This window comes from Aedes albopictus, chromosome 3 (genome assembly GCF_035046485.1).
Source record: "Aedes albopictus strain Foshan chromosome 3, AalbF5, whole genome shotgun sequence".
NCBI classification, from domain to species: domain Eukaryota; kingdom Metazoa; phylum Arthropoda; class Insecta; order Diptera; family Culicidae; genus Aedes; species Aedes albopictus.
In genome coordinates this window covers 181,926,209-181,949,763 of record NC_085138.1, presented here as the reverse complement: position 1 = coordinate 181,949,763, position 23,555 = coordinate 181,926,209, and the positions used below count along the sequence as shown (strand labels likewise).

Here is a 23,555-nt window from a genome sequence, read left to right as displayed (position 1 = left end):
TCGATGGTGAACGGTTTTGTCGGCCAAAACTGATCCGAAGGCCTTGTTAACCCTCCTTGTGCATTAGGGTCATTTTCATTTTTGATCCAAACCATCGGTATCCCTGCGACGACTTTGGCATGTGTTTAAGAGCTGCGTAACCCTAACACTGATTCAAGCCCCAACAGCATGCCAACTCTAAATACCGGGGAATCTACACCTTCAGCAAAAGATAACTGCCCTACAGACAGCCGATTAGGTTTTTTGATCTGGTCGAGTTCGACTATCGCTGGAGTGTATATGGAGAGTTATTTCCAATGGATCACATCAACCATTGGGTTTCCGAGGCGAATCAGCCTAGAGCTGAAAGCCTCGTAGATAAAGCTAATAATAATAATAATAATAATAAAATCAACCATTGACTGGGGCAAGTACGTGGAAACAATTATCGACGACGAACAATAAGTTCTTCCACTGCGGAAAAAGTATCAGTTTTTGTTCGAATTGATCGTCAGAGGTGCGTTTCTGGAACAACGTCGGCTAGTGCCAGCAGGGTTGTCCATTCGTAAGAAACCTCACAATCTGTGCTGGTAGAGCGATTGCGAAGAACTCTATCGAGAGTAATCCGCGGCGTTTAACGCCTCGTATATGACATTTCATAACACCGGACCCATCACATTTAGAAAAATGACGGATTACGGTAAAATTTTACCGTAATCTCAACAGCTGAACGTACTGTGAACCTCAAGAAAATGCATCTGTCAAAACTACCGTAGTATTCGGTACTTATTACAAGTTTACCGTAAAAATCACAGGACGATCGGTATATTTTTCCCCGATGAAATGTGAACTGTGAACTAGAATGGAACCTTGCAGGACTTCTGAGATTATGTGAAAGCACTTTCGACCCACCGAGCCACCTCCATGTCGTAAACTCTTAGGGCCGATTTCTTCACCTCGGCTTAACCGGTAAGCCAGGCTTACCCATATAGTTAAACCTGGTTTAACGCTTAAGCCAGGGTGAAGAAATCGGGGGTTACTTGCCTCCCTAAACCTCCCTTTCCAAAAACCGAAATGGATACCCGAAAGACCATTTACACCCTCGGAGAACTTCCTCTGCCAACGATCATTTTGCACGTGTAAATGGCCCTAAGCATTTCACAGGTATCGAAGAGACCACGGTTCAAATAATTGGATCTAGGCCGCGGTTTTTTGTATGTGTCGGCTAATGTCCAACCACTAGGGTGCGGGCACCGGTTTTGGCCAGTCTAAGGGAAATCATTTTTATTTTTATAAAAGTAACCAATAATCCAATGAAAACTACCAATGTGTTAAATGAAAGGTTTCGATCTATACTTTATTAGAAAAATGCAGAAATTAAGCTAATACTTGATTTTTGTATTAAAAGTGCCACTATGGCAATAGAAGCGTTGCCGCAGTTTTGGTCATATTCTCAGCTTTGGTTTCTATTTTGGCCAATCACGTGTATTTCTTATGGGAGTGGCCAAATTAGAAGCACCCTGGCCAAAATAAATATGTGGGAGCTGATTTTTTAAGGAAGATTATTTTTTTCTTCCAGTTTTTAATCAAAATGTATGCTTTTCACAGCTGTAATCATCATATTATATTAGAATCTACTAGTAAAAAATAAATTTATGTCGATTTAGATCGTAACAGGCTGAATACCGCACTATGGCCAAAACTCCGGGCTGGCCAAAACTGAAGCTTCTACCCTATTTGTTAAACGCACATGCCATCTCCGTATTAGGCTGTCTGAAAGCTATATCTGTGTCTGCGGTGTGGCTTATCAGTATTCCGAACATGTTGTGTGGTGAGATCTGTGCTGAGCTGAGTTTTATTGTTGTAGGACTTTCCTTAGCTTCGTTGTCCTCCAATTGGTTTTGTTGTTTGTCCTCTTATAGTCGTTGTCTACCGATAAAACCCTTTCTTTTTGATTCCGTTGCAGATTAGGACAAAATGTCCCATCAATCAACTCAAGCGTAATTTTTCAAAAGAACGTAACTAACTTTTTCACTGATCTGAGTAAATCCATTGACAATGTTGATGACCATTTCTTTAAAAAAATATATATACAGGGGATAGACAAAATTATCGGGACAGGCAAAATTTTCACTTTTCAAAAAATGTTCATCTAGCTGTAACTTTTTGAAAAGTTCATCGAATATTCTCAAATTTTTACTGTAAGTTCAACAACTAGTTGTGTATCAATGGTCCAAATTTGGGAAAGATCGGGCCATTTTCCACGAAGTTATAATTATAATGATTCTTGAAAAAGGTAAAATTATCCGATAGCCAACTTTGAGCTATTATATCTCCGGATTTAATTAACCGATTACAATGAAATTTTGACCATTCATGACTTATGTAATGAACTCTGGAAAACATCTGACTTATTTTGAAATATTTGACAAGAGAAAAAGTTATAGCGATATTATTTTTTTTATGATTCTTTAGCTAATTGGTCTATTTTTAATATGTATACCACTACTTTTTGCAGAACCCGTTGCTTCCGGGAAGGTAAGCCCAACTCCCTGGGTTAGTGGGTTGGTGTCAGGCCCTGCGAGCCAGCCGTAAAAAAGACTAGCACCGGAAAATCAACAAGAGAATAATGCGAACCGATACCAATGGCGACGACCACAGCGACGAAAAGGGACTTGCGATTGGAAACTCGGTACGTGGAACTGCAGATCTCTCAACTTCATCGGGAGCACCCGCATACTTGCCGATATACTGAAGGACCGCGGGTTCGGAATCGTAGCGCTGCAGGAGGTGTGTTGGACAGGATCTATGGTGCGAACGTTTAGAGGTAATCATACCATCTACCAGAGTTGCGGCAACACACGTGAGCTGGGAACAGCTTTTATAGTGATGGGCGACATGCAGAGGCGCGTGATCGGTTGGTGGCCGATCGACGAAAGAATGTGCAGGTTGAGGATCAAGGGCCGACTCTTCAACATTAGCATAATAAACGTGCACAGCCCTCACTCCGGAAGCACTGATGATGACAAAGACGCATTTTAAGCGCAACTCGAAAGCGAGTACGACCGCTGCCCAAACCACGACGTCAAGATCATCATAGGGGATCTAAACGCTCAGGTAGGCCAGGAGGAGGAATTCAGACCGACGATTGGAAAGTTCAGCGCCCACCAGCTGACGAACGAAAATGGCCTACGTCTCATCGATTTTGCCGACTCCAAGAACATGGCCATTCGTAGCACCTTCTTCCAGCACAGCCTCCCGTATCGTTACACCTGGAGATCACCACAACAAACGGAATCGCAAATCGACCACGTTCTGATTAATGGACGGCACTTCTCCGACATTATCGACGTCAGGACCTATCGTGGCGCTAATATCGACTCTGATCACTACTTGGTGATGGTTAAACTGCGCCCAAAACTCTCCGTTATTAACAACGTACATTACCGGCGGCCGCCCCGGTACGATCTAGAGCGACTGAAGCAACCGAATGTCGCCACCGCATACGCGCAGAATCTCGAGGCAGCGTTGCCGGACGAGGGTGTGCTCGGTGTGGCCCCTCTAGATGACTGCTGGAGTACAATCAAGTTCTACCAGAAGCTCAAGGCATCCCGCAAAGGCTACGTGCTGCAAGCCGAAATCTGCAGGGATAAGGACGGGAGCCTCCTGACGGACAAACGTGAGGTGATCGAAAGGTGGAAGCAGCACTTCGACGAGCACCTGAATGGCGAAGAGAATGTAGGCACGGAGGACCAAGGCAGCGGAGGAAATGACTATGTTGGTGCAGCAGAGGACGGGAACGAACCAACTCCCACGCTGAGGGAAGTTAAGGATGCCATCCATTAGCTCAAAAACAACAAAGCGGCTGGTAAGGACGGTATCGCAGCGGAACTCATCAAGATGGGCCCGGAAAAGTTGGCCACCTGTCTGCACCAGTTAGTAGTCAAGATCTGGGAAACCGAACAGCTACCGGAGGAGTGGAAGGAAGGGATAATCTGTCCCATCCACAAGAAAGGCGACAAGTTAATGTGTGAGAACTTTCGAGCGATCACCATTTTGAATGCCGCCTACAAAGTGCTATCCCAGATCATCTTCCGTCGTCTTTCACCTAAAGTAAATGAGTTCGTGGGAAGTTACCAAGCCGGTTTCATCGACGGCCGGTCGACAACGGACCAGATCTTCACCGTACGGCAAATCCTCCAGAAATGCCGTGAATACCAGGTCCCAACGCATCACCTGTTAATCGACTTCAAAGCGGCATACGACAGTATCGACCGCACAGAGCTATGGAAAATTATGGACGAAAACAGTTTTCCCGGGAAGCTGACTAGACTGATAAGAGCAACGATGGACGGTGTGCAGAACAGCGTAAGGATTTCGGGTGAACTATCCAGTTCATTTGAATCTCGACGGGGACTACGACAAGGTGATGGACTTTCCTGCCTACTATTCAACATCGCCCTGGAAGGTGTTATGCGACGAGTCGGGCTCAACAGCCGGGGTACGATCTTCACGAAATCCAGCCAATTTGTATGTTTTGCGGATGACATGGATATTATTGCTAGGACATTTGGAACAGTGGCAGAACAATACACCCGCCTTAAACGTGAAGCAGCAAAGGTCGGACTGGTGGTGAATGCGGCTAAGACAAAGTACATGCTGGTAGGTGGAACTGAGCGAGACAGGACAAGCCTTGGCAGCAATGTTACGATAGACGGGGATACTTTCGAGGTGGTGGAAGAATTCGTCTACCTCGGTTCCTTGCTAACGGCTGACGGCATCAGTGGAAGTTGTGCCTACTATGGGCTCCAGAAGAAACTGCGGTCAAAAAAGATTCACCCCCGCATCAAATGTACCATGTACAAGACGTTAATAAGACCGGTGGTTCTCTTCTTCTTCTTTTTCTTTTCTGGTCGCGGCCATCAGCTGTCAGCCGCTGGTGTGTAGGGCTAGTTGCGATGACTATATGCCCTGCGTTCTTTCGCTTTCGCCTCTAATCTCAAAGGTGTTGTTAGATGTTTAGGCCAGTTTCTTTTACAAAACGGCAAACTTCTTTATAGAGATTTTCGTTTTTTGTTTGAAATATCTCCGTCAAATTTCGATATCGACAGTCGAATGAGTAGTTTGCGCGTATGTTGCCATAACGAACACAGTGTAGGATACTGTGCTCAGCGGTTTCCAACTCGTCACATATTTCACAGCAGCTGTCTTCAACGATTTTCATCTTCGCAAGCCAGTAGCGGGAGTAGTCGTGGCCCGCCATAAGCCTGTTCAACAAACTCTCTGTTATCGAAGTTCCTCCCATGGAACCACGGCTTGCTCTCGATAGTGTTCTGCAGTTGGTAGAATTTCTGTCCTTTTTCCTCGGCATACGTTTTGTACCAGTTGTTGGACGTTTCTTTTACGATTTGTTTTATTTTCCAGGAAGCATCTTTATCCGACAGTTTGTTCGCTATTTCCCTGGCATTCTCACCGGTACCATGCTTTGCCAGAAGGTCAGCCACTTCGTTACCTTCCAAGCCAACATGGCTAGGTACCCATTGGATGCTAGCTTTCCATCGCTTGGCCTTCTCCAGCGTGTCCTGTATAATATCCAACCTGTGATTTTCCGTTTGCGCACCGATCATCATTTGGCATGATGATTTGGAATCCGTGAGTACGACGTAGTTTAATCCCTCATTACGATCTATAATTCCAAGTGCTGTATGAATAGCTATTACTTCCGCTGACGTCACACTTGTTTCCCGTTGTAGCCTGTAGGAGTACCTCCTCTTTGTTCCCTCGTCGTAGATTCCTATTCCAAAGGTGTTCCCATCTTTCGATGCATCCGTGTACATCCTTGGATGATACTTGTATTTTCCGTTGATAGTGTACAGCGCCAGCTGTTTCATCTGCACAGCACTGCAGTTGCTTTTAGATGCATTCATCCCGTCCAAGTTCATCCCAATTTCAACGTCCAGCTGCGGTCCTTGCTTTCTGACCATCATTGCGTCGAATGTATCTCGGTGCTTTAGGTAGATGCTTTCCATGTAAGACAGTCGGTCTAAATCCTCGACTTGATCCAGGCGTTTCAGTTGCTTTGCAATGACGTTGTCTTGGACAAGGCACCGTATGATTTCCCTCGAAGTCAAATATTCCTGTCGATGCTGGATCGGCTGTTGAGCCGACAGTGCTAATAGTGTGTTGATCCTTGTGCATCCCGTGATTCTCCTTAAGCATTGGTTGTTTGCGATGATGGTTTTATTCTTGTTGGTTTTTGCTGCGTTGTACATGACTGATCCTCCATACTCGAAGACACTTCTTATCAATGCTTGATAAATCGTTATCAGCGATTAGGACCGGTGGTTCTCTACGGACACGAGACATGCTCGAGGAGGACCTGCAAGCACTCGGAGTTTTCGAGCGACGAGTGCTAAGGACGATCTTCGGCGGCGTGCAGGAGAACGGTGTGTGGCGGAGAAGGATGAACTACGAGCTCGCTGCACTTTACGGCGAACCCAGCATCCAGAAAGTGGCCAAAGCCGGAAGGATACGATGGGCAGGGCATGTTGCAAGAATGCCGGACAACAACCCTGCAAACTTGGTGTTTGCTAACCATCCGGTTGGTACAAGAAGAAGTGGAGCGCAGAGAGCACGATGGGCGGACCAGGTGGAGCGTGATCTGGCGAGTGTTGGGAGTGACCGACGTTGGAGAGCTGCAGCTGCAAATCGAGTATTATGGCGGCAAATTGTTGATTCAGTTTTATCATGAATTTGATGTTAACTAAATAAATGAAATGAATATGCATCACTTTAAATAAAAATGCATGCAAGAAATCAAAGAAAAAAATTATCAGCACATTTTGGTGATGTATCTCTGAGTAGAAGTTGTTGAGAGTCAACCCCGCTGTGCTGTCAAACATTTTCAGGCGCAGTGAACTCAATGTTCATCAATGCAGTCGTCTATGGACTTATCCACCGATGAACCAAATTCATCGCGGTCCGAGAATTTTGACACTAGAGCGGGGTCTGTTCCAATCAGAATCGTCCAATTCTGATTGGAACGGCCCCGCTCTAGTGTCAAAATTCTCGGACCGCGATGAATTCGGTTCATCGGTGGATAAGTCCATACCACATCTACACTGAACGAAAACCCCAAATCGTGTTTTCGAATGACGAAACAGACATACGGCAATCATCCCAAAAAGCGGATGACGATCATCTTGTTCGCATATGAGTCGACGCACGCTATGTGAATGAATATTAGTTGCAAAGCGAAGGCCACACAGATGCACCGAGTTTATTCATCGATAGCGTAACAAGTTCCTTGATCGTGACACCCGGGACATTGACGATTTTGTTTCGCATGTCCTATCCTGGACATGTCATATTTTTTGAAAGGGTGCCCGCAAGGGCACCCTGGCCATACTAAGCACATATTTTTTTGAAAAAGATAGCGGTGACATTATTGTTATCAATCGCTAAAAAACAAAGTTGCTCGACCATATGGTCGACATTCTATTTTCAAATTGCTGTCATCCGGTTTTAAGATGACATCATTTGGGCGGCGGACCATACGGTTTCCGACCGAATATCGTTAAGGGGCGTGATCGTATCGCCTCTCAGTCGATCTTGGGCGGGGGGTTTCGTTCAATGTATAGGATACTGCAAGATGACGTCACGAATGAACGTTCGGTTCATTCTCGTTCGTCCCTTCCTTTTCTCTCCCACGCGAATTTTGACATTTTCCGGTGGTTTGTTTTGATTCCCATTCGTTGCCGTTCTTTTCTTTCTCGGAGAGAAAATTGAGGTTAAATTTCGATGCAAAACTCTATACCAAACTTTGCTCAAATGTCACCAATGGATCACTAAAATAACTAAAACGGTCGCTATGGAATGAACAGATAGCGCCACCGTAGCCTTGTGTGTTTGACATAACTCGACTGCTGTCACAATGCTAATGTTCGTATACAGTGGCGCCTTTGCTTGAAAAGTTCACTTCATTGGTCCATTGTTATTGTGATGTTGTTTCGCAGAATAACATATCAATTTTAGGTACCTATTAGAGCACAGCTTGCTCCCTGCGCGGTGTTTTAAGGCAGTGATCCTTCGGCAGTTAACTAGCTTTGCGGGCCAAAATTAAACCTTAAACAAAAGACTGCGGGTGGCAAGCTTTTCATGAATTTATTTTTAACAATTTGCAGGATTCAACACAAAATCTGTTTGTTTGACTTTGTTAGAATATTGAACAAGATCAAAAAGCGAACCAGAGTGTCTAATGAAGAAACAATGGAGTTTTAAGTTGAATTATAAAAATATGTGTATGGCCTGTACACGACGAGTGAGGTTTTTTGATGGTGTTTACTTTTTACAACGGCACGCGTCCTGATGGGATAATCTAGATAAATAATAATTCGTAGGGAAATCCTAAGTTAATCAAGGATTTGAAAAAAAAGTGTTCGGGATAATTTCATTATGGTCAACAAATGAATTCAGACAAATTTGTTTAAAACCATAAAAAATACAAAAGCTGCGTGTGAATAATAATTAAAATATTGTGGAGAAAAGCATCTAAGCAATAGCAACCCTCGACAAACTCATAAAATGTGGTCAAAAGGGAAGTACAGGGGATAGACAAAATGATCGGGACAGGCAAAATTTTCCCTTCTCAAAAAATATTCAAATAGCTGTAACTTTTCGAAAAGTGCATCAAATATTTTAAGTTAAGTCAAAAGTTTTTCAAAGCTCATTATATAAGTCATAAGTCATTCAGTTCATTGAATCCGGAGATATAACAGCTCAAAGTTGGCTATCGGATAAATATACCTTTTTCTAGAATCTTTATAATTTCATGCAGAATAGCTCGATCTTTTCCAAATTTTGTCCACTGATACACAACTAGTTGTTCCACCTACAGTAAAAATTTGAGAATATTCGATGCACTTTTCAAAAAGTTACATTACAGCTATTTGAATATTTTTTTAAAAGGGAAAATTTTGCCTGTCCCGATCATTTTGTCTATCCGCTGTACATCATAGGTCCCGAGATGAAATAGCCTCGCGCTATAAATATTGTTTCATGAATTTGAGAAGGAAACTCTAAATTATTCAGGGTACTCGGAAACATCCCGAAAATTTACGGACACGGTTTTCTGTAAAATGTCTGTAGGTATTTGTAGTAGATTTAGATAAAACATTTGTTCAAATGTTTATTTGTAGAGGTATTCACATTTCCACAAGGATATCATTGAGGAATGTCCAACAAATTTCCGGATGGGATGTTTATTGGAACACCAACAGATGTGAGGGACCGAACTTGCAGAGGATTTCGGACAAAACTCCGCTATGTTATGTTTGTTTTTTTTTTCTTCAATGGAATTCCTAGTTCCTCTGATAGTTTATGGTATGAATAAAAAACGGACAATATAAAATGGTATGTGATGTTTGATTGAAAAGCAGCGTATCAGTCTAACACAACATTGCTCGTGCATTATCATAAATATGTAAGCGAATTAAACAAATCTTAAAGATGATTTAATCATTACAAAAAGATAGGGCACGAACAATGTAAATTTGTTTATTTCTACTATTATTACATTTCCATGTATGCATGTTAAAATCTCCAACTCAATTAGTACATAATACTTATTTGTTTCAGTATAAAATCAATCGTATCTCCAACATGTATAAAAAACAATACACTATTTAATGCTTAACCCTGTGCGACTCAACTTTCTGTGGTAATATTAATCCTAAACAAATTAGTTTGGTGGGTAATCTATCAGTTAGGAAAACTAATATTTCCGCGCTACGCATCTTCGTCGTCACTGTGCGTACAAATAACCTGCTCCTGCCACCAGTCGTACACTTCGTAGACCATACTAATGTGGGGGTGGCCTGCTTTACTATTGTTATTCTGTTGCATTTCGCTGCCATGCGTCAGATGATGGTAATGCTGATGCAACGTGTGGCTGTGGTTCAATTCGTTGATTTGAGTGATGGTTTTGGTGGTCGAACCCTGCTGACGTTGGGATTTCTTCTTTGTCATGTAGCGATCTTTTTCGTTTTTCGCCTGCGGATCGGAGAGGGTCGGTGCCAGGAACTTCCGGCCACTAGTGCTTCCGGTCGAGTCCGACCGGATTAAATTGTTTTGATTTTTCTTCCGATTTTTTGCGTTGTTTTCTATCTCTTTGGCTGCCTGTTCGGCTGATTCGGCCTCGGGGTTCACCTCCTTGCTGGTTAGAACCGGTTCCTCTACTTGATCTTGTTGAGGGTTTTGCTGCTGTTGTTGTTGCTGTTGTCTTTGCAGACTGTCGTTCGTTGCTCGTAGGCCAGCTATTAGAGGGTTGTGCGCTTTCTAAAAGTAAGAGAAGAGATATGTGTTTGTTTTATTCTGATCTAAGTTTTGAACACAAAGTCAGTTCTTAGCGTAGGTAGTTCCTTAAAAAAGGTTAAATATACACAAATCAAATTTGAACTTTGGATATTAGGACAAATCTAAGTTGAAAGCTTCGAATATATCAACATTCTGCTTGAATTGAAGTAGCTAATGCGTGTGTCAGATTGACAGTATTGCAACTCATTACAACGTAACCGTTTGATGCCAATTTTTATTTTATTATTTTTAATTCGTACTCTTACTCTGTGAACAGCCACTTCTCCACTGTTACTGTCTATGGCTAACTCTGTTATTGTTCTGTTCTCAACAATCGCAACTCATCCTACAGTTGTTTGTTCTTTGTTTGTCAATGTTATTTCATTTTTTTTTATCACACAATGTCATGTTAATATTGTGACTAGCTTCGTCATTCTTCTAATACTATTAATACGAAGACTACTTTATCAAGAAGACATGCAACTCTGTTATTTCTCCATACTAACGGAAAGCGCCACCAACGGCACCGCCGCCTGGTGAGCTAAGGTGGTACCTTTGTGTAAAAGTGTAAGAGTGTGTTGGTGTGAGTATGAAAATTTACACACACTGCCATAAATAGTGCCACCTTCATCCGGCGTGGCGCTGCTAGCAGAGACTCTCGATTTTCAGCAGTGCTGCAAGTCTTCTTGATAATGTGGTCTTCGATTAATATTAGCTTCTGGCCTATGCTCAGCACTACACCCAGGAAGACAAGATCCTATTTACCTGATTATTTGCTCTAATTTTCTTCAAACATCCCTCCAGCCAAGTTCGTATTGTTTGTTTGGCTACTTCTTCTTCAATGATGTATTCGAACTCCTCACGTGCCAACAGTTCCTCAAGCTGAAGGGCTTTTCGGATGTCCACTGACCGGTATGACAGCATGCTGTGAAATTAAGAGTAACATTTAAGTACGGTTCTGGTACTATAAACTAATCCTAAATATTGTCTAACTTGATAACATCGTGGAAGGTAACATCCTCGCCGTTGTGCAGCTTATCCAGCTCATAGCACATGTACTTGAACAGGAGTCTATCCTTTTGCGGGTCGCACTCCAATCTGCCTTTCAGCAGCCGAAGGATGAATTTCACTCTTCGAACTGGAATGACTCCTCGTTGATGTATATCCACGATGTTCCACGTATTTTGGAAGTTTCTTATATCTGCGTACGACAGTAAGGCATCCTCTTCGTTCGAGTAAAATAATGAAAAGTTCTCCATAATAATAGCTACAAGAAGATGGTGGATAAGGTTTTAGTTATACCAGTTTATGACCGACGATATGTGTAATCCTACCGACAAGAAGATTCAGAACAATGTATGTAATTATAACGTAGAAGGTGCAGAAGTAGATAAGACTGGCCGTGAAATTCCCACAGTCCGTTTCCCAATAGTTGGCAGCCGGTGTACAGTAGGGAGGCTGAACCATACAGTCATGCATGATTTTGTTCCAGTCCTCGCCGGTTACGATACGAAACAGCATTGCCACTCCAGCCACTGGTGTGCCGAAATTTGCTCGGCTAGAATTGTTCAGATACATACATATAACAGAGAAAGAAACACAGATCAAAGAAAAAAGCATCGTTTCCGAAACAGCTACCAGGATGAATACAGTAATTGTTCACAACACCGTACAATTTACGTTTAACTATACATGATTTGGAAAAAAGTATAAAAGTGAACAGACTATCTAGCGGTGTGGAGTAGGATTGGTTGAGATAGGTGAAAATATCGTCTTATAGGTATTGTCTAGAACATAGAAAAACTGGAAAGCAGTGCTGAGGAAAGTATATTCCTAGAAGAATGATACAAGAAAATTCAAACACAATAAATCAAATACTCGCAAACCGCGAAAGATTCACAAGACCTTGTAAATCTGTCAAAGTTTAGTAGGGGTAGGTGGGGCATTATGGACACCCGGGGCAGAATGGACACCCTCAATATTTTGAAATATGCGAACTTTTTTGAACTTTTAATGAATGGAGAATATAGTCCATTTGTCTAAAACGTAGTTTCAGGAAATAAACATTCGAAATTAAAATTATACTTGATTTTACACGAAAAAGTTGCGTCCTCCGTTTTTTGTGCATGGAAATTATAATTTTCACACCATCTAAAATAAGATTTAGTGATTAATTTATTGCAGGTCGATTAAAACCTGATATTTCTAGAACACATGCAAGTAGTTTTGTTGTATCTACATGCTTAACATGTTTATATTTTCTTTTTTATTATATCAAAAATCAAGTTTGGAAATATCTTCTGCTGCCGGGGCAAAATAGACACTCACCTTTTTGAAAGAAGCGGCAAGGGAAAAATATAACCTAAATCATAAACCAACCAAATTATTCGATTTCAGTATATTTTCGGTTAAATGTTCACTATAGTAGACATAGGGTGAAACAAATTGGTCAAAAAACGACAGAAGTAGAAATTGGTTGTTCTAGGCACAGCTTTACATGCTGACAAAAACGAAGCTTTATCCAAAACAGCCTGAATTTAATTTAACTGAACAAAAATGAACTACTTCGGCGTATTATTCATCCGTAATAGTTGTTTTGTAATGAAATGACTTTATAGGTGTAGATAATGTACGAAATTCGTAAAAGTCTCATGGTGTCCATATTGCCCCATGGGGGTGTCCATTCTGCCCCGTATGCTTGAAGACAGTCATGAAAAACTAACATTTTTCATAACATTTTTTGAAGTGGATAAATCATTTTTCTTCGTGAGAATTCTTATGCAATAGATGCTAAATAGACCTTAAAAGGATACATGTTTCAAAAAACTAAACTTTTTTTACATCTTGCCAGGTAAAGTTGGCAAAAACCTTAGGGTGTCCATATTGCCCCGCCTACCCCTAATACTTTCAATTTGTATATATATTTGAAATGCATTGTTCTAAATTTTCTTGTGGCGCTTCCTCAGTTGATTTGATTTCTGTTTTCCGAAATCGCATTTTACTTGCACACGGAATGCATTCGCTCGGTAAAAACGAGGAGCAAAATTTGAAACAAGAAAAATAAAAGCAATTGTTGGCACTTGAAGTTGCAACCTATTCAGACAGCGAAGAACATAATATATTGATTTGGGTACAGCTTCATCAACATGATATACTGAAAATCGCATGCCAACATGCACTTGTTAGTTAATGAGAATTTATGAGAAAGGCTTACAGGAATGGTATACTGGCAGTATATATTCAAATTTATGAAGGTAGTAATACGACATCGACAATGAATGCATTTAACATTGGTTTGAGGAAATCAATAGGAGTATTGAAAAAATAGCAATGGAAGGGTAAATCGAAACAAATTATCTAAAGGTCTGCTGTATCTAAAGACGCATGTATCACAAAACAGATAATGTAAATGTATAGTTGTATTGATGCAGCTAACCTGATTTAGTTTGTACGTTTGCTGTTTTTCGAAATTGTTCAAAGTCTAGTTACTTAATTAGGTGTATTCAGAAGCGGACAAGAGTAATAATAAATATGTACACAATCGTCATGTAAGGGTAACTTATGCTATTTTCGGCAACTTTATTCTGTTCGTCATGGGATGTTTTCTAAAATCTGTTTAACTCTAAAGTGGGCCTGATTAATGTATAAGTTATATGCATGACCAAGGTTAAGGCAATTTGGTCAACAAAAACCTCTCATGACGAAGAAAACAAAACTATCGAAAATACTTCAAATCTCCCTAAAGTATTTTTGTAACTGCAACTTAAATAATTGTTATAATGCTTTGAACACTGACAAACAGACGTAACACTCTGGCGTTTCCCATCGTACACCGATTCAACGGTATATTTAAAAAAATATAGTTGGCCAACTACCCATCCGTGGCGCTCGCATCGTTTTTGTTCGAGTTTGACGTTTGCCCACTACCGCCACCTAGTTGATGGTCGGCCAAACTCAGTCCTTTTAGTATTGGGCGAACAGGTTTCCGGGACTACAATTGGAATCAAAAACTATTGGAAGTGTTACGTCTGTTTATCTGTGCTTTGAAGTTCATGTACGCAACAAAATCACATGTTCGAGAGACACATTATAATAAATGACTCCAAAATCGCAAGACGGACGGTTTGCAACATTTAAAACCTCTCAGACGTGATTAGTTTTCTTCTTATTGTTGTCACGTTCGAACTGGGACAAAGCCTGCTTCTCATATGAGCAGTTTAGTTCTATGAGCACTTCCACAGTTGTTAACTGAGAGCTTCATTTGTCATTTAACGACTTTTTATTTGTATTTCGGTTGACAGGAACGATAGTTTTCTATGTCCAAGGATGTCAAGAATATTTCTGGAAGATTTAGGATTTTTATTTCTGGTAGATTCAGGATGTTTATTTACCTGTGTATTATTTCTTCTGTAGCTCAGATTTTTTTTAATATCCATAAAACATGTGTAAGATATTATAGCTGAACTCTTTTAGAAATTACAAACTCTTTTGAGGACTAACCTAGAACTTTCTTCAACTTTTTTCTAGTAGAACATAATGGAAACCCGTCCTAAGATTTTTTCAAAATGTCTACATAACGTCTTTCATGACTAACTGGAGTGCTTTCAATAATAATTTATCATCCAGTTTGTCTATGCTTTAGTAATCTTGAAATGTCCTGGATCTCTATTCCTCTAAGAATAAACCTTCAGTTGAATTGTTCCGAGCACATACTTGCCGTAATCTCCCTAAAGATTGTTTTATATACTCATATACTGCATATAGAAATGTCAATTTACGTATTCCTGGAAGGATCCTGAGAAGGTATTCTCGAAAGTGCCTTGAAACTATCACAGGAGGAAACGCTCGTGTTATTTCTGTGAGAGTTCCTGGAGAAATTATTGAATAATTTCCTGCAGGTATTTCCGGAGAACTCTCAAATACTGGAATTTTTGAAATATTCCGGAATTTGTTCAAAAGGAAATGTCTGGACTGTTTGGAGGAATTTAAGAAGGAATTCCAAGAGAAATTTCGGGTAGAGTTCTAAAAGAGTCTTCCCTGGGTGAATTCCTGAAGGATTCTCTGGAGAAATGTCTGAAATGTAAGAATTTACTTGTCAAGAGTAAGTCGCAGTGACTTCTGCGCAACCAAAACCTGCACTGCCGTGACTCTTTTGTGGCATATATAATGCATGGAAGAGTCCCTGGAGCATTATTGTCTTCCTTTAACAATATTGTATTCCTAATAAAAATCCTAAATAAACTTCTGAAGAACCTGCTGGAGGGATTTCTGCAAGAATTCCTGGATAATTTCCTTGATCCTGTATGCATCCTTTTTAAATTATTTTTCAACACTATTCGCTGAAGGGACTCCAGTTAGCCTAGTGGTTAAGGCTATGAACCGCCAATCCAGAGACGGCAGGTTCGATTCCCGTGCCGGTCGGGAAAATTTTCTCGACTCCCTGGGCATAATGTATCATTTTACTTGTCTCACAATATACAAATTCAAGCAATGACAGGAAAGAACCCCCTTTAATTAATAACTGTGGAAGTGCTCAAAGAACACTAAGTTGAAGCGAGGCAGGCCAAGTCTCAGAGGGGACGTCGAGCCATAAAAAATAAGAGAAGAACTATTCGCTGGGAGAATTCCTCCAGAAATTCTTCAAGTAACTCAAAAAAGTCATCCGATAATCCTAGAGAAACTCTTGCGTACATAAAATATGATTGAAAGATTCTTGAGGAAACTCCTGAATTAAACTTTGAAGAGAATCTTAGTGGAATTTCTGAGGAAATCACTGGATTTCACAGAATTTCCTGGAGCAATCCCTGGAAGAATTCCCGTAGTAATCCCTTTCTATTCCTTCCTGGAGAAATCTCTGGAGAAACACCTGGATGAATCCCTGAAGGAATTCCTACACAAATGTGTGGAGGAAGCCTTGTAGAATTTCTGGAGGAATTCCCGTAGGAATTCCCCGAGGAATTCCTGGAGGAATGACTGAAAGTATACCTGGAGGAATTCCAGAATTTTATCTGGAAGGAATCCCTAGAGAAATTACTGAAAAAATCTCTTGAGGAATTCCAAGAAGAAATCCTAGATATATTTCTGCTGGATTACTCGGAGGAATTTCTAGAGAAATACCTGGAGGGATTCTGGGAGGAGTCCCTTGAGAACTTTCTGAAGAAATCTCTTTAGGAATTCCTATAGAAAATCTTGGAGAAATTTCTGAATTTGGGGAATCCTTGGAGGAATTCTTGGAGAAATCCCTGAAGGAATTCCTGAAAAAAATCTGTAGGGAGAATCCTGGGGAACGCCTGGAGGAACTTCTGAACCAATTCTTGGTGTTATCTCTGGGGATGAGGCCCAGCAGGAATTCCTGGAGAAATTCCTGGATGCATTCTTGGTGCAATCCCTGGAAGAATTTCTGGAGGAATTCCTGGAGAAATTTCAAGAGGAATTCTGGGAAGAATCACTGAAGAAATTTCTGAAAAATTCCCTTGAGAAATTTCAGGAAGAATTTCTGGAGGAAAAAATCCCTGAAGCAATTCATAGAGGAATCCCTGAAAAATTCTTGGAGAATTTCCTTGAAGAATCTCTGCAGATTCCTTTGGTGCATTTCCTGGAGGAATTGCTGACGTAACTTCTGAAGGATGTCCAGGAGAAACTCCTGGAGGAATACCTGAAAGAATTCCTGAAGAAATTCCTGGGGTTATTTCTGGAGGAATACCTCGAGGAGATCCTGAAGAAATCTCTGGAAGAATCCAAGGAGGAATCCCTTGAAGAATACCTTGATAAATTCCTGGAAGAATGCCTAGGAGGATTCGTGGTGGAATTCATGGCGAAATCCCTGGAGTAATTCCTGAGAAATTCCTGTAGGAGTCTCTGGAAAAATCCTTGGAGGAATCTCTTGAAGAGTTTCCGGATAAATTCCTGTAGGGATTCCATGGAGAATTTCTCGTGAAATTCTTGAAGGTATTCCTGAAGCAATTCATGAAGGAATCTCCTGAGGAATGCCTGAACGACGTCCTGTAGGAATTCATTGGGGATCGCTGCAGGAATTTCCACAAGAATTTCCACAGGAATCCCTGAATGAATTCATTTTAAAAAAATTCCGGAGAAATCTCTTAAGAAAATTCGCAAAGGAATACCAGGAATAATTCCTGAATAAATCGCAGATGGAATTCTTGGAAAAATTCTGAAGGAAACCTTGGAAGAATTCTTGGAGGAATCCCTGTAGTAGTTCCCGAAGAAATTCTAGAATGAATCCCGGGAGCAATTTCAAGAGAAATTCCTAAGGGAGTCCCTAAACAGTACCTGGAGGAAGTACTGAATCAATTTTTGGGAGAGGTCCTTAAAGAATGCAAGGAGGTATTCCTGAAGAAATCCTAAGAAGAGTTCCTGGGGAAATGTTTGGAGCAACTTCTAAAATAAGTTGTTCCTAAAAGAATCGCAGAAGTAAAGCCTTGGAGAAATTCTTAAAGGCTGGTCGGTCAAATTTTGGTCATACAATTTTTTTCATAACTTAAGGCGAAACTGGAAGCATTTTCTCATTTTTTCGATTTTTGATTTTTTATTAAATAATGAAGCAATATTTTCAAAATCGGTTTTCGTGCACATGTAGAGTATGGATCAAGGTATCTTCTGAATTTTTTTGAGGTGGAAAATGTTTTCCATTTCTTCAAAAACCATTTTTTAGTGAAATTTTGTTCAAAAATGGTTTCTGCAAAAACGAAAAACATTTTCCACTACAAAAAAAAAATCAGAAGATACCTTGATCCATACTCTACATGTGCACGAAACCCGATTTTGAAAATATTGCTTCGTTATTTAATAAAAAATCAAAAACCAAAAAGTGAGGAAATGCTTCCAGTTTCGCCTTAAGACTGAGTACCGTGATTTTTGGACCAGTAATGGTACACTGTATGTAGCTTATACCATAAAATTTTCATCAAAATCGGTTAAGTATTTGCGGAGATACTGTTGAATCCTGAGATATGCAATTTTAAAGTTAAGTAGGGGCATTAGGGGCATAATGGACACCCGGGGCGAAATGGACACTCCTATTTTTGCGGAAACCGTTGACTTTTATGTAAAACTTTTAATGCATAAGTGTAAAGGAACAAGTCATTGTTATATTTTTCATAAGCACAATTTATATTCCTTCAAAATAACCAAAATATCATTGAAATTGAAGTATGTTTTATATATGGTGGATTTCTTATAATTTCGAAGCAGCAGCAAATAAGGTATTACGAGTGTTTGAGTGTGTCCACCATACAAACAAGTGAATTGTTAGCTTATCTACATGTATACGCAGATTTAGCAATGGATGAAGTATTATATTTTTGATTAGAACTTACTGAAAATAGTAATTTCAATGTTGTAGTCGATTCGGGGCGAAATGAACACTGGCAATTATGAATGGGTGTAGGAGCGTTGCATACTGTTAGGAGTTTTAGAGAGTTTGAAAAAAATCAGTTCGAATATTTTAGCCTAAAATTTATATAATTAACTTTGAAGTTATGTAAACTCGTCTAAGATGGAATATTATATCTGTGGTATCGATCTCCGTAGGCAAATTACTTAACTGGTCGATATTCTCAAAGATACAGCATGAACTATGCAGGGGTGTCCATTATGCCCCAATGGGTGTCCATTTCGCCCCGTACCTTTCCTACCAGCCCTAAAAAACACACGGTTTTCAATTCATTATTTCTTCACAATAATGAAATTCTAGCAGCTGTAAATGATTAAAATGCGTAGGAAACAAGTTAAAGTTGTAAGCCAACTGATAATATGTTAAGTTTTTGTCTGTTACACAGGCCTAACATATTCATTTGCTTAGGGTGTCCATTATGCCCCTAATCCCCCTACAAAGAGGATTTAACCCTCTAATACCCAATCGTGCCTTTAGACGGGGTATAGTTTGAGCATTTTTGTAATTTTTGTTTCGTGGAAATCATTTTTTTTATATTTTTGGCTGATATTTAGGACTGTTCTGTATATCTCAAAATCGTTTTTTGTTGTATTTAAAGCGTATTTACATTTTTTTTAATCATTGAAAAATTGATGTTTTAGTCACCTTTTAGAAGTCATTGTTTATTTTGTATTGAATCGCTACAATTTACATATTTTATTTTTTTCCTTAATCATTCTATCATTCTATCCTAGAGAATCGAATACACTCTAAAATTATTTTCCTTAAAATTACACGGAAAATAAAATTTTCTGCGAAAAAAATTTAAAATAATAATATTTCATCAATAATCTTAAAATCTCAAAATGTTTTCATCTCAAAAAATCCGTTCCCCAAATTGGCTTCCAGGAAAAATATGGGGATGTTCAAAAATAAAAATTGGAAAAGGGTCATTCCACACCAAGTGTACACACCGCATGTTATCGACCATCACGGATTTCGACCAAATTTTGTTGGAATGATTGTTTAAATGGAGGAAGAAAAAATCCAAATTTTGATGCCGATCGGATCACCCCTCGGCCCTTGGCAGCACCCCTCGTCTTTACCAATACAAGAAAAATCAAAGTTTTCCCTTCCTTTTCTTAATTTATAGCTTTGAAACTATAACATATACACATTTGTAACCTTCGGCTTTTTTGAAGAAAATTGTTGGAGGAATCCAGGAAAAATATTATTTTTTGATACAGTGTTGCCAAATATGTTATTTTTCAATTTTAAAATTTAAAATCGGTTTTTCTTCAAATGAGTATATTTTGATTTCAAAAATTTTGATTCCATCGTGTTTATCAGACATTTTCCAGTCGAAAAAGCTTAACTCCCCGAGGTCTTTTTGGCCGTTCCAGAGATACAGCGTTTTTAAGCTTGAAAACCGGTTTTCTCTAATATATAAAATAAGTCCAATTTACAAGTTCCGCTAAGAAAACATTATTCGATGCAATTTAAAGGTGATTTGGGCTGATTTAGACCAAGGAGACTAGAAAACTATGTAAAAATAATAATATGCCAGTGTTGCCAGTTTATCAATTATGGATTTATTAGAATGAATAACAATAAATGGCTAAAGTTTAAAATTTATGTATTATAATCCTTATTTCAATTGATATTCTACCAATGCAAACATTGAGATTGAGGAAAGTGTTGTCAGACATTTTAATTTTATTGTATAAATCTACATGAGAACTTTTGTATCAAATCAAATTATCAAGCAAGAATCATAAACTCCTTTATTACAATTTTATTGTTATTGGCAACACTGAACCTTGACAGTTTTCGTTTGATGTGCAACTTTTTATTCATGGTTCAGAATTACGCAAATTGATTCCGACTGTTCTTGGTGTATTTTTAGGATGTTTAGCTTTTCAGTCCGATTGTGAGATCATAAACAACCTTATGTTCTCATACTCCGACGCTTCGTATCGGATCTTGAGAAAGATCTCATACAGATCGAAACGTTGGAGTAAGAGAACATAAGGTTGTTTTTGTTCTCACGATCGGACTGAAAAGCCAAAAAATCCTAAAAATAAGTTCTGAATTACGAAAAACCATTCTGGATGACATGTTATGCCTTAACGAACAAGTTTCTATTATTTTTTTTTGTTTATCCATTGTTTTGAACTTGTACGGGGAAAGGGAAGCTCCCAAAAGTGAGTTCAGTTAACTTCATTGACTCGCATATAGACAGAGTACTTTGAGTAGAAGTTCTTTTTACCCAACCGCCAGTCCAAATTACTCAAAGATGCAAAAAAGAGCTCAAAAGTTAGTTTAAATGTAAAAGTTTCACGAGAAGGATTATTGAGTTCCCGTAGAGTTGCATTGTTTCGCACATGAAAAAGGACCAAGCGAAGGATTAGATGGCAGATTTAAAAGACTAGCAACCCGGGAGTGCGTACAAAGTGTAATTATCCAGGCACCTAAACAACATTAAAATTGGTAAAAAATGAGTAAGTGACATAGTATTGATAGTTGAGTAATTTGAACTGGCTGTTGGGTAAAAAGCCATCTGTATGCGAATATACGAAGTTATGCGTCTGTATGCGAATTAACGAAGTTAACTGAACTCACTTTTGGAAACTTTCCTTTCCCCGTACAAGTTCAAAACAATGGATAAACAGAAAAGAAAGAACAGCAACTTGTACGTTAAGGCATAACATGTCATCCAGAATGGGTTTTCGTAATTCTGAACTTATTTATAGGATTTTTTGGCTTTTCAGTCCGATCGTGAGATCAAAAACAACCTTATGTTCTCTTACTCCAACGTTTCGATCCGTTTCGAAGCGTCGGAGTATGAGAACATAAGGTTGTTTTTGATCTCACAATCGGACTGAACAGCTAAAAATCCTAAAAATACACCAAGAACAGTCGGAATCAATTTGCGTAATTCTGAATCATGAATAAATTCAGTGAACATTTGAATTTACCACTGCCCTTATTAAAGGTTTGTTCGAAGAATAGAAAGTTGCACATCAAACGAAAACTTTCAAGGTTCAGTGTTGCCAATAGCAATAAAATTGTAAAAAAGGAATTCTTGATTCTTGCTTGATAATTTGATTTGATACAAAAGTTCTCATGTAGATTTTTACAATAAAATTAAAATGTCTGGCAACACTTTCCTCAACCTCAATGTTTACATAGGTAGAATATCAATTGAAATAAGGATTATAATACATAAATTTTAAACTTTAGCAATTTTTTGTTATCCATTCTAATAAATCCATAATTGATAAACTGGCAGCACTGTCATATTATTATTTTTCCATAGTTTTCTATTCTCCTTGGTCTAAATCAGCCCAAATCACCTTTAAATTGCATCGAATAATGTTTTCTTAGCGAAACTTGTAAATTGGACTTATTTTATATATAAGAGAAAACCGGTTTTCAAGCTTTAAAACGCTGTATCTCTGGAACGGCCAAAAAGACCTTGGGGAGTTGTTCAAGTCAGCACAACACGTCTTTATTTGGCATAGAACAATGTTTTTTTTTAAGAAATTTATAAACTGCACCTGATTTTATATGATACTTTATATGAAAAAATGCATATTTTTTCTTAAAAACGCTATATCTAAGGAACGACGCAAATTACCTTGGGGAGTTAAGCTTTTTCGATCGAAAAACGTCTGATAAACACGATGGAATCAAAATTTTAAAAATCAAAATATACGTATTTTGAGAAAAATCGATTTTTAGTTTTAAAATTGAAAAATTTGATATCTGGCAACACTGTATCAAAAAAAATAATATTTTTCTGGATTCCCTGAACGATTTCCTTTAAAAAAGCCGAAGGTTGAAAATGTGTATGTGCAATCGTTTCAATGATAAAAATAAAAGAAGGAGAGGATAATTTTCATACCGGCCAAAACGAGGGGTGCTGCCATGGGCCGAGGGGTGATCCGATCGGCACCAAAATTTGGATTTTTTTCTTTTTCCATCGAACCAAATGTTTCAGCCAAAGGAGACTGGGCAAAAATGTATGGAGTCTGGGCCCGGAATGTACACCAATGACCCATAGCTCTTTCGAAAGGTCTAATTGAGCCAAGAAAAAGTTGCTATGGGACCAAAAATATTCATCATGGGAGAAAAAAGTTATTTGACATTGTATGGGACGGATTTTAGTTGTTTTTGTAGTAATTATTTGCATCATTTTTTACAAGCAACCAATCTCAAATAAACCAAATGTCTCATCTGTCAGTGTTATACACAATAATAAGTCATTCTATTACAAAAAGTAGATAATAATGATTTCTGGAACAGGCCAGTGCACAGAAAAGGTTGGGATTTCTGCAAGTTTTTTTTTTTGGGAAAAAGTGGAGGGGCACGTGTGTATTAATCTATGTATTAATATTACTATAGTGGAATGAGTATAACCAAAGGTACTATACCTAAAAACCCATCCCTTGAGCAAGTGCTTGTGCAATGTACAGATTCTTATGTTGAAACACAGTGAAACACATCAAAATATAAAGAGAGTATGAAAAAAAATCGCTTTCATCAGAGTCAAGCTTTATTCGACCAACCGGGTTGTCGCAAGGGTTGTGAGACAAGGATGTACTATCACCGCTACTATTCCTTATCGTAATCAACGAGATATTTATGGGGGCATTTGACCGTGCATCGAATTGTTGGCTACATTAGCAGCCCATCACTATGAAGCATCTGAACGACTTCCATTTGGCTAATGATGTAGCCCTACTATACCAATAGTGCTTTGTCAAGCAGAGTAAGCTTAATGACCTAGCCGAACGTTTCTTTGAGACAGGTCTAACTTTCAATGTCA

The 23,555-nt window shown here is 39.1% G+C and overlaps 1 protein-coding gene across 5 annotated transcripts in view; it reads right to left on the bottom strand.

Annotated features, from left to right (window-relative positions):
* Window positions 1–9,494: 9,494 nt before the first annotated feature.
* Window positions 9,495–23,555, bottom strand: part of LOC109415077 (sodium leak channel NALCN) — a 36,697-nt gene continuing 22,636 nt past the window's right edge. For all 5 annotated transcript variants that reach the window (XM_062856012.1, XM_062856011.1, XM_062856014.1 and 2 more), the window contains 4 exons: window positions 11,667–11,890; window positions 11,326–11,599; window positions 11,098–11,257; window positions 9,495–10,314 (listed from right to left, as the gene is read on the bottom strand). In XM_062856012.1, the coding sequence (XP_062711996.1) occupies window positions 9,766–10,314; window positions 11,098–11,257; window positions 11,326–11,599; window positions 11,667–11,890 (1,207 nt within the window). In that variant the 3' untranslated portion in view covers window positions 9,495–9,765. The remainder of the gene's footprint in view (window positions 10,315–11,097; window positions 11,258–11,325; window positions 11,600–11,666; window positions 11,891–23,555) is intronic.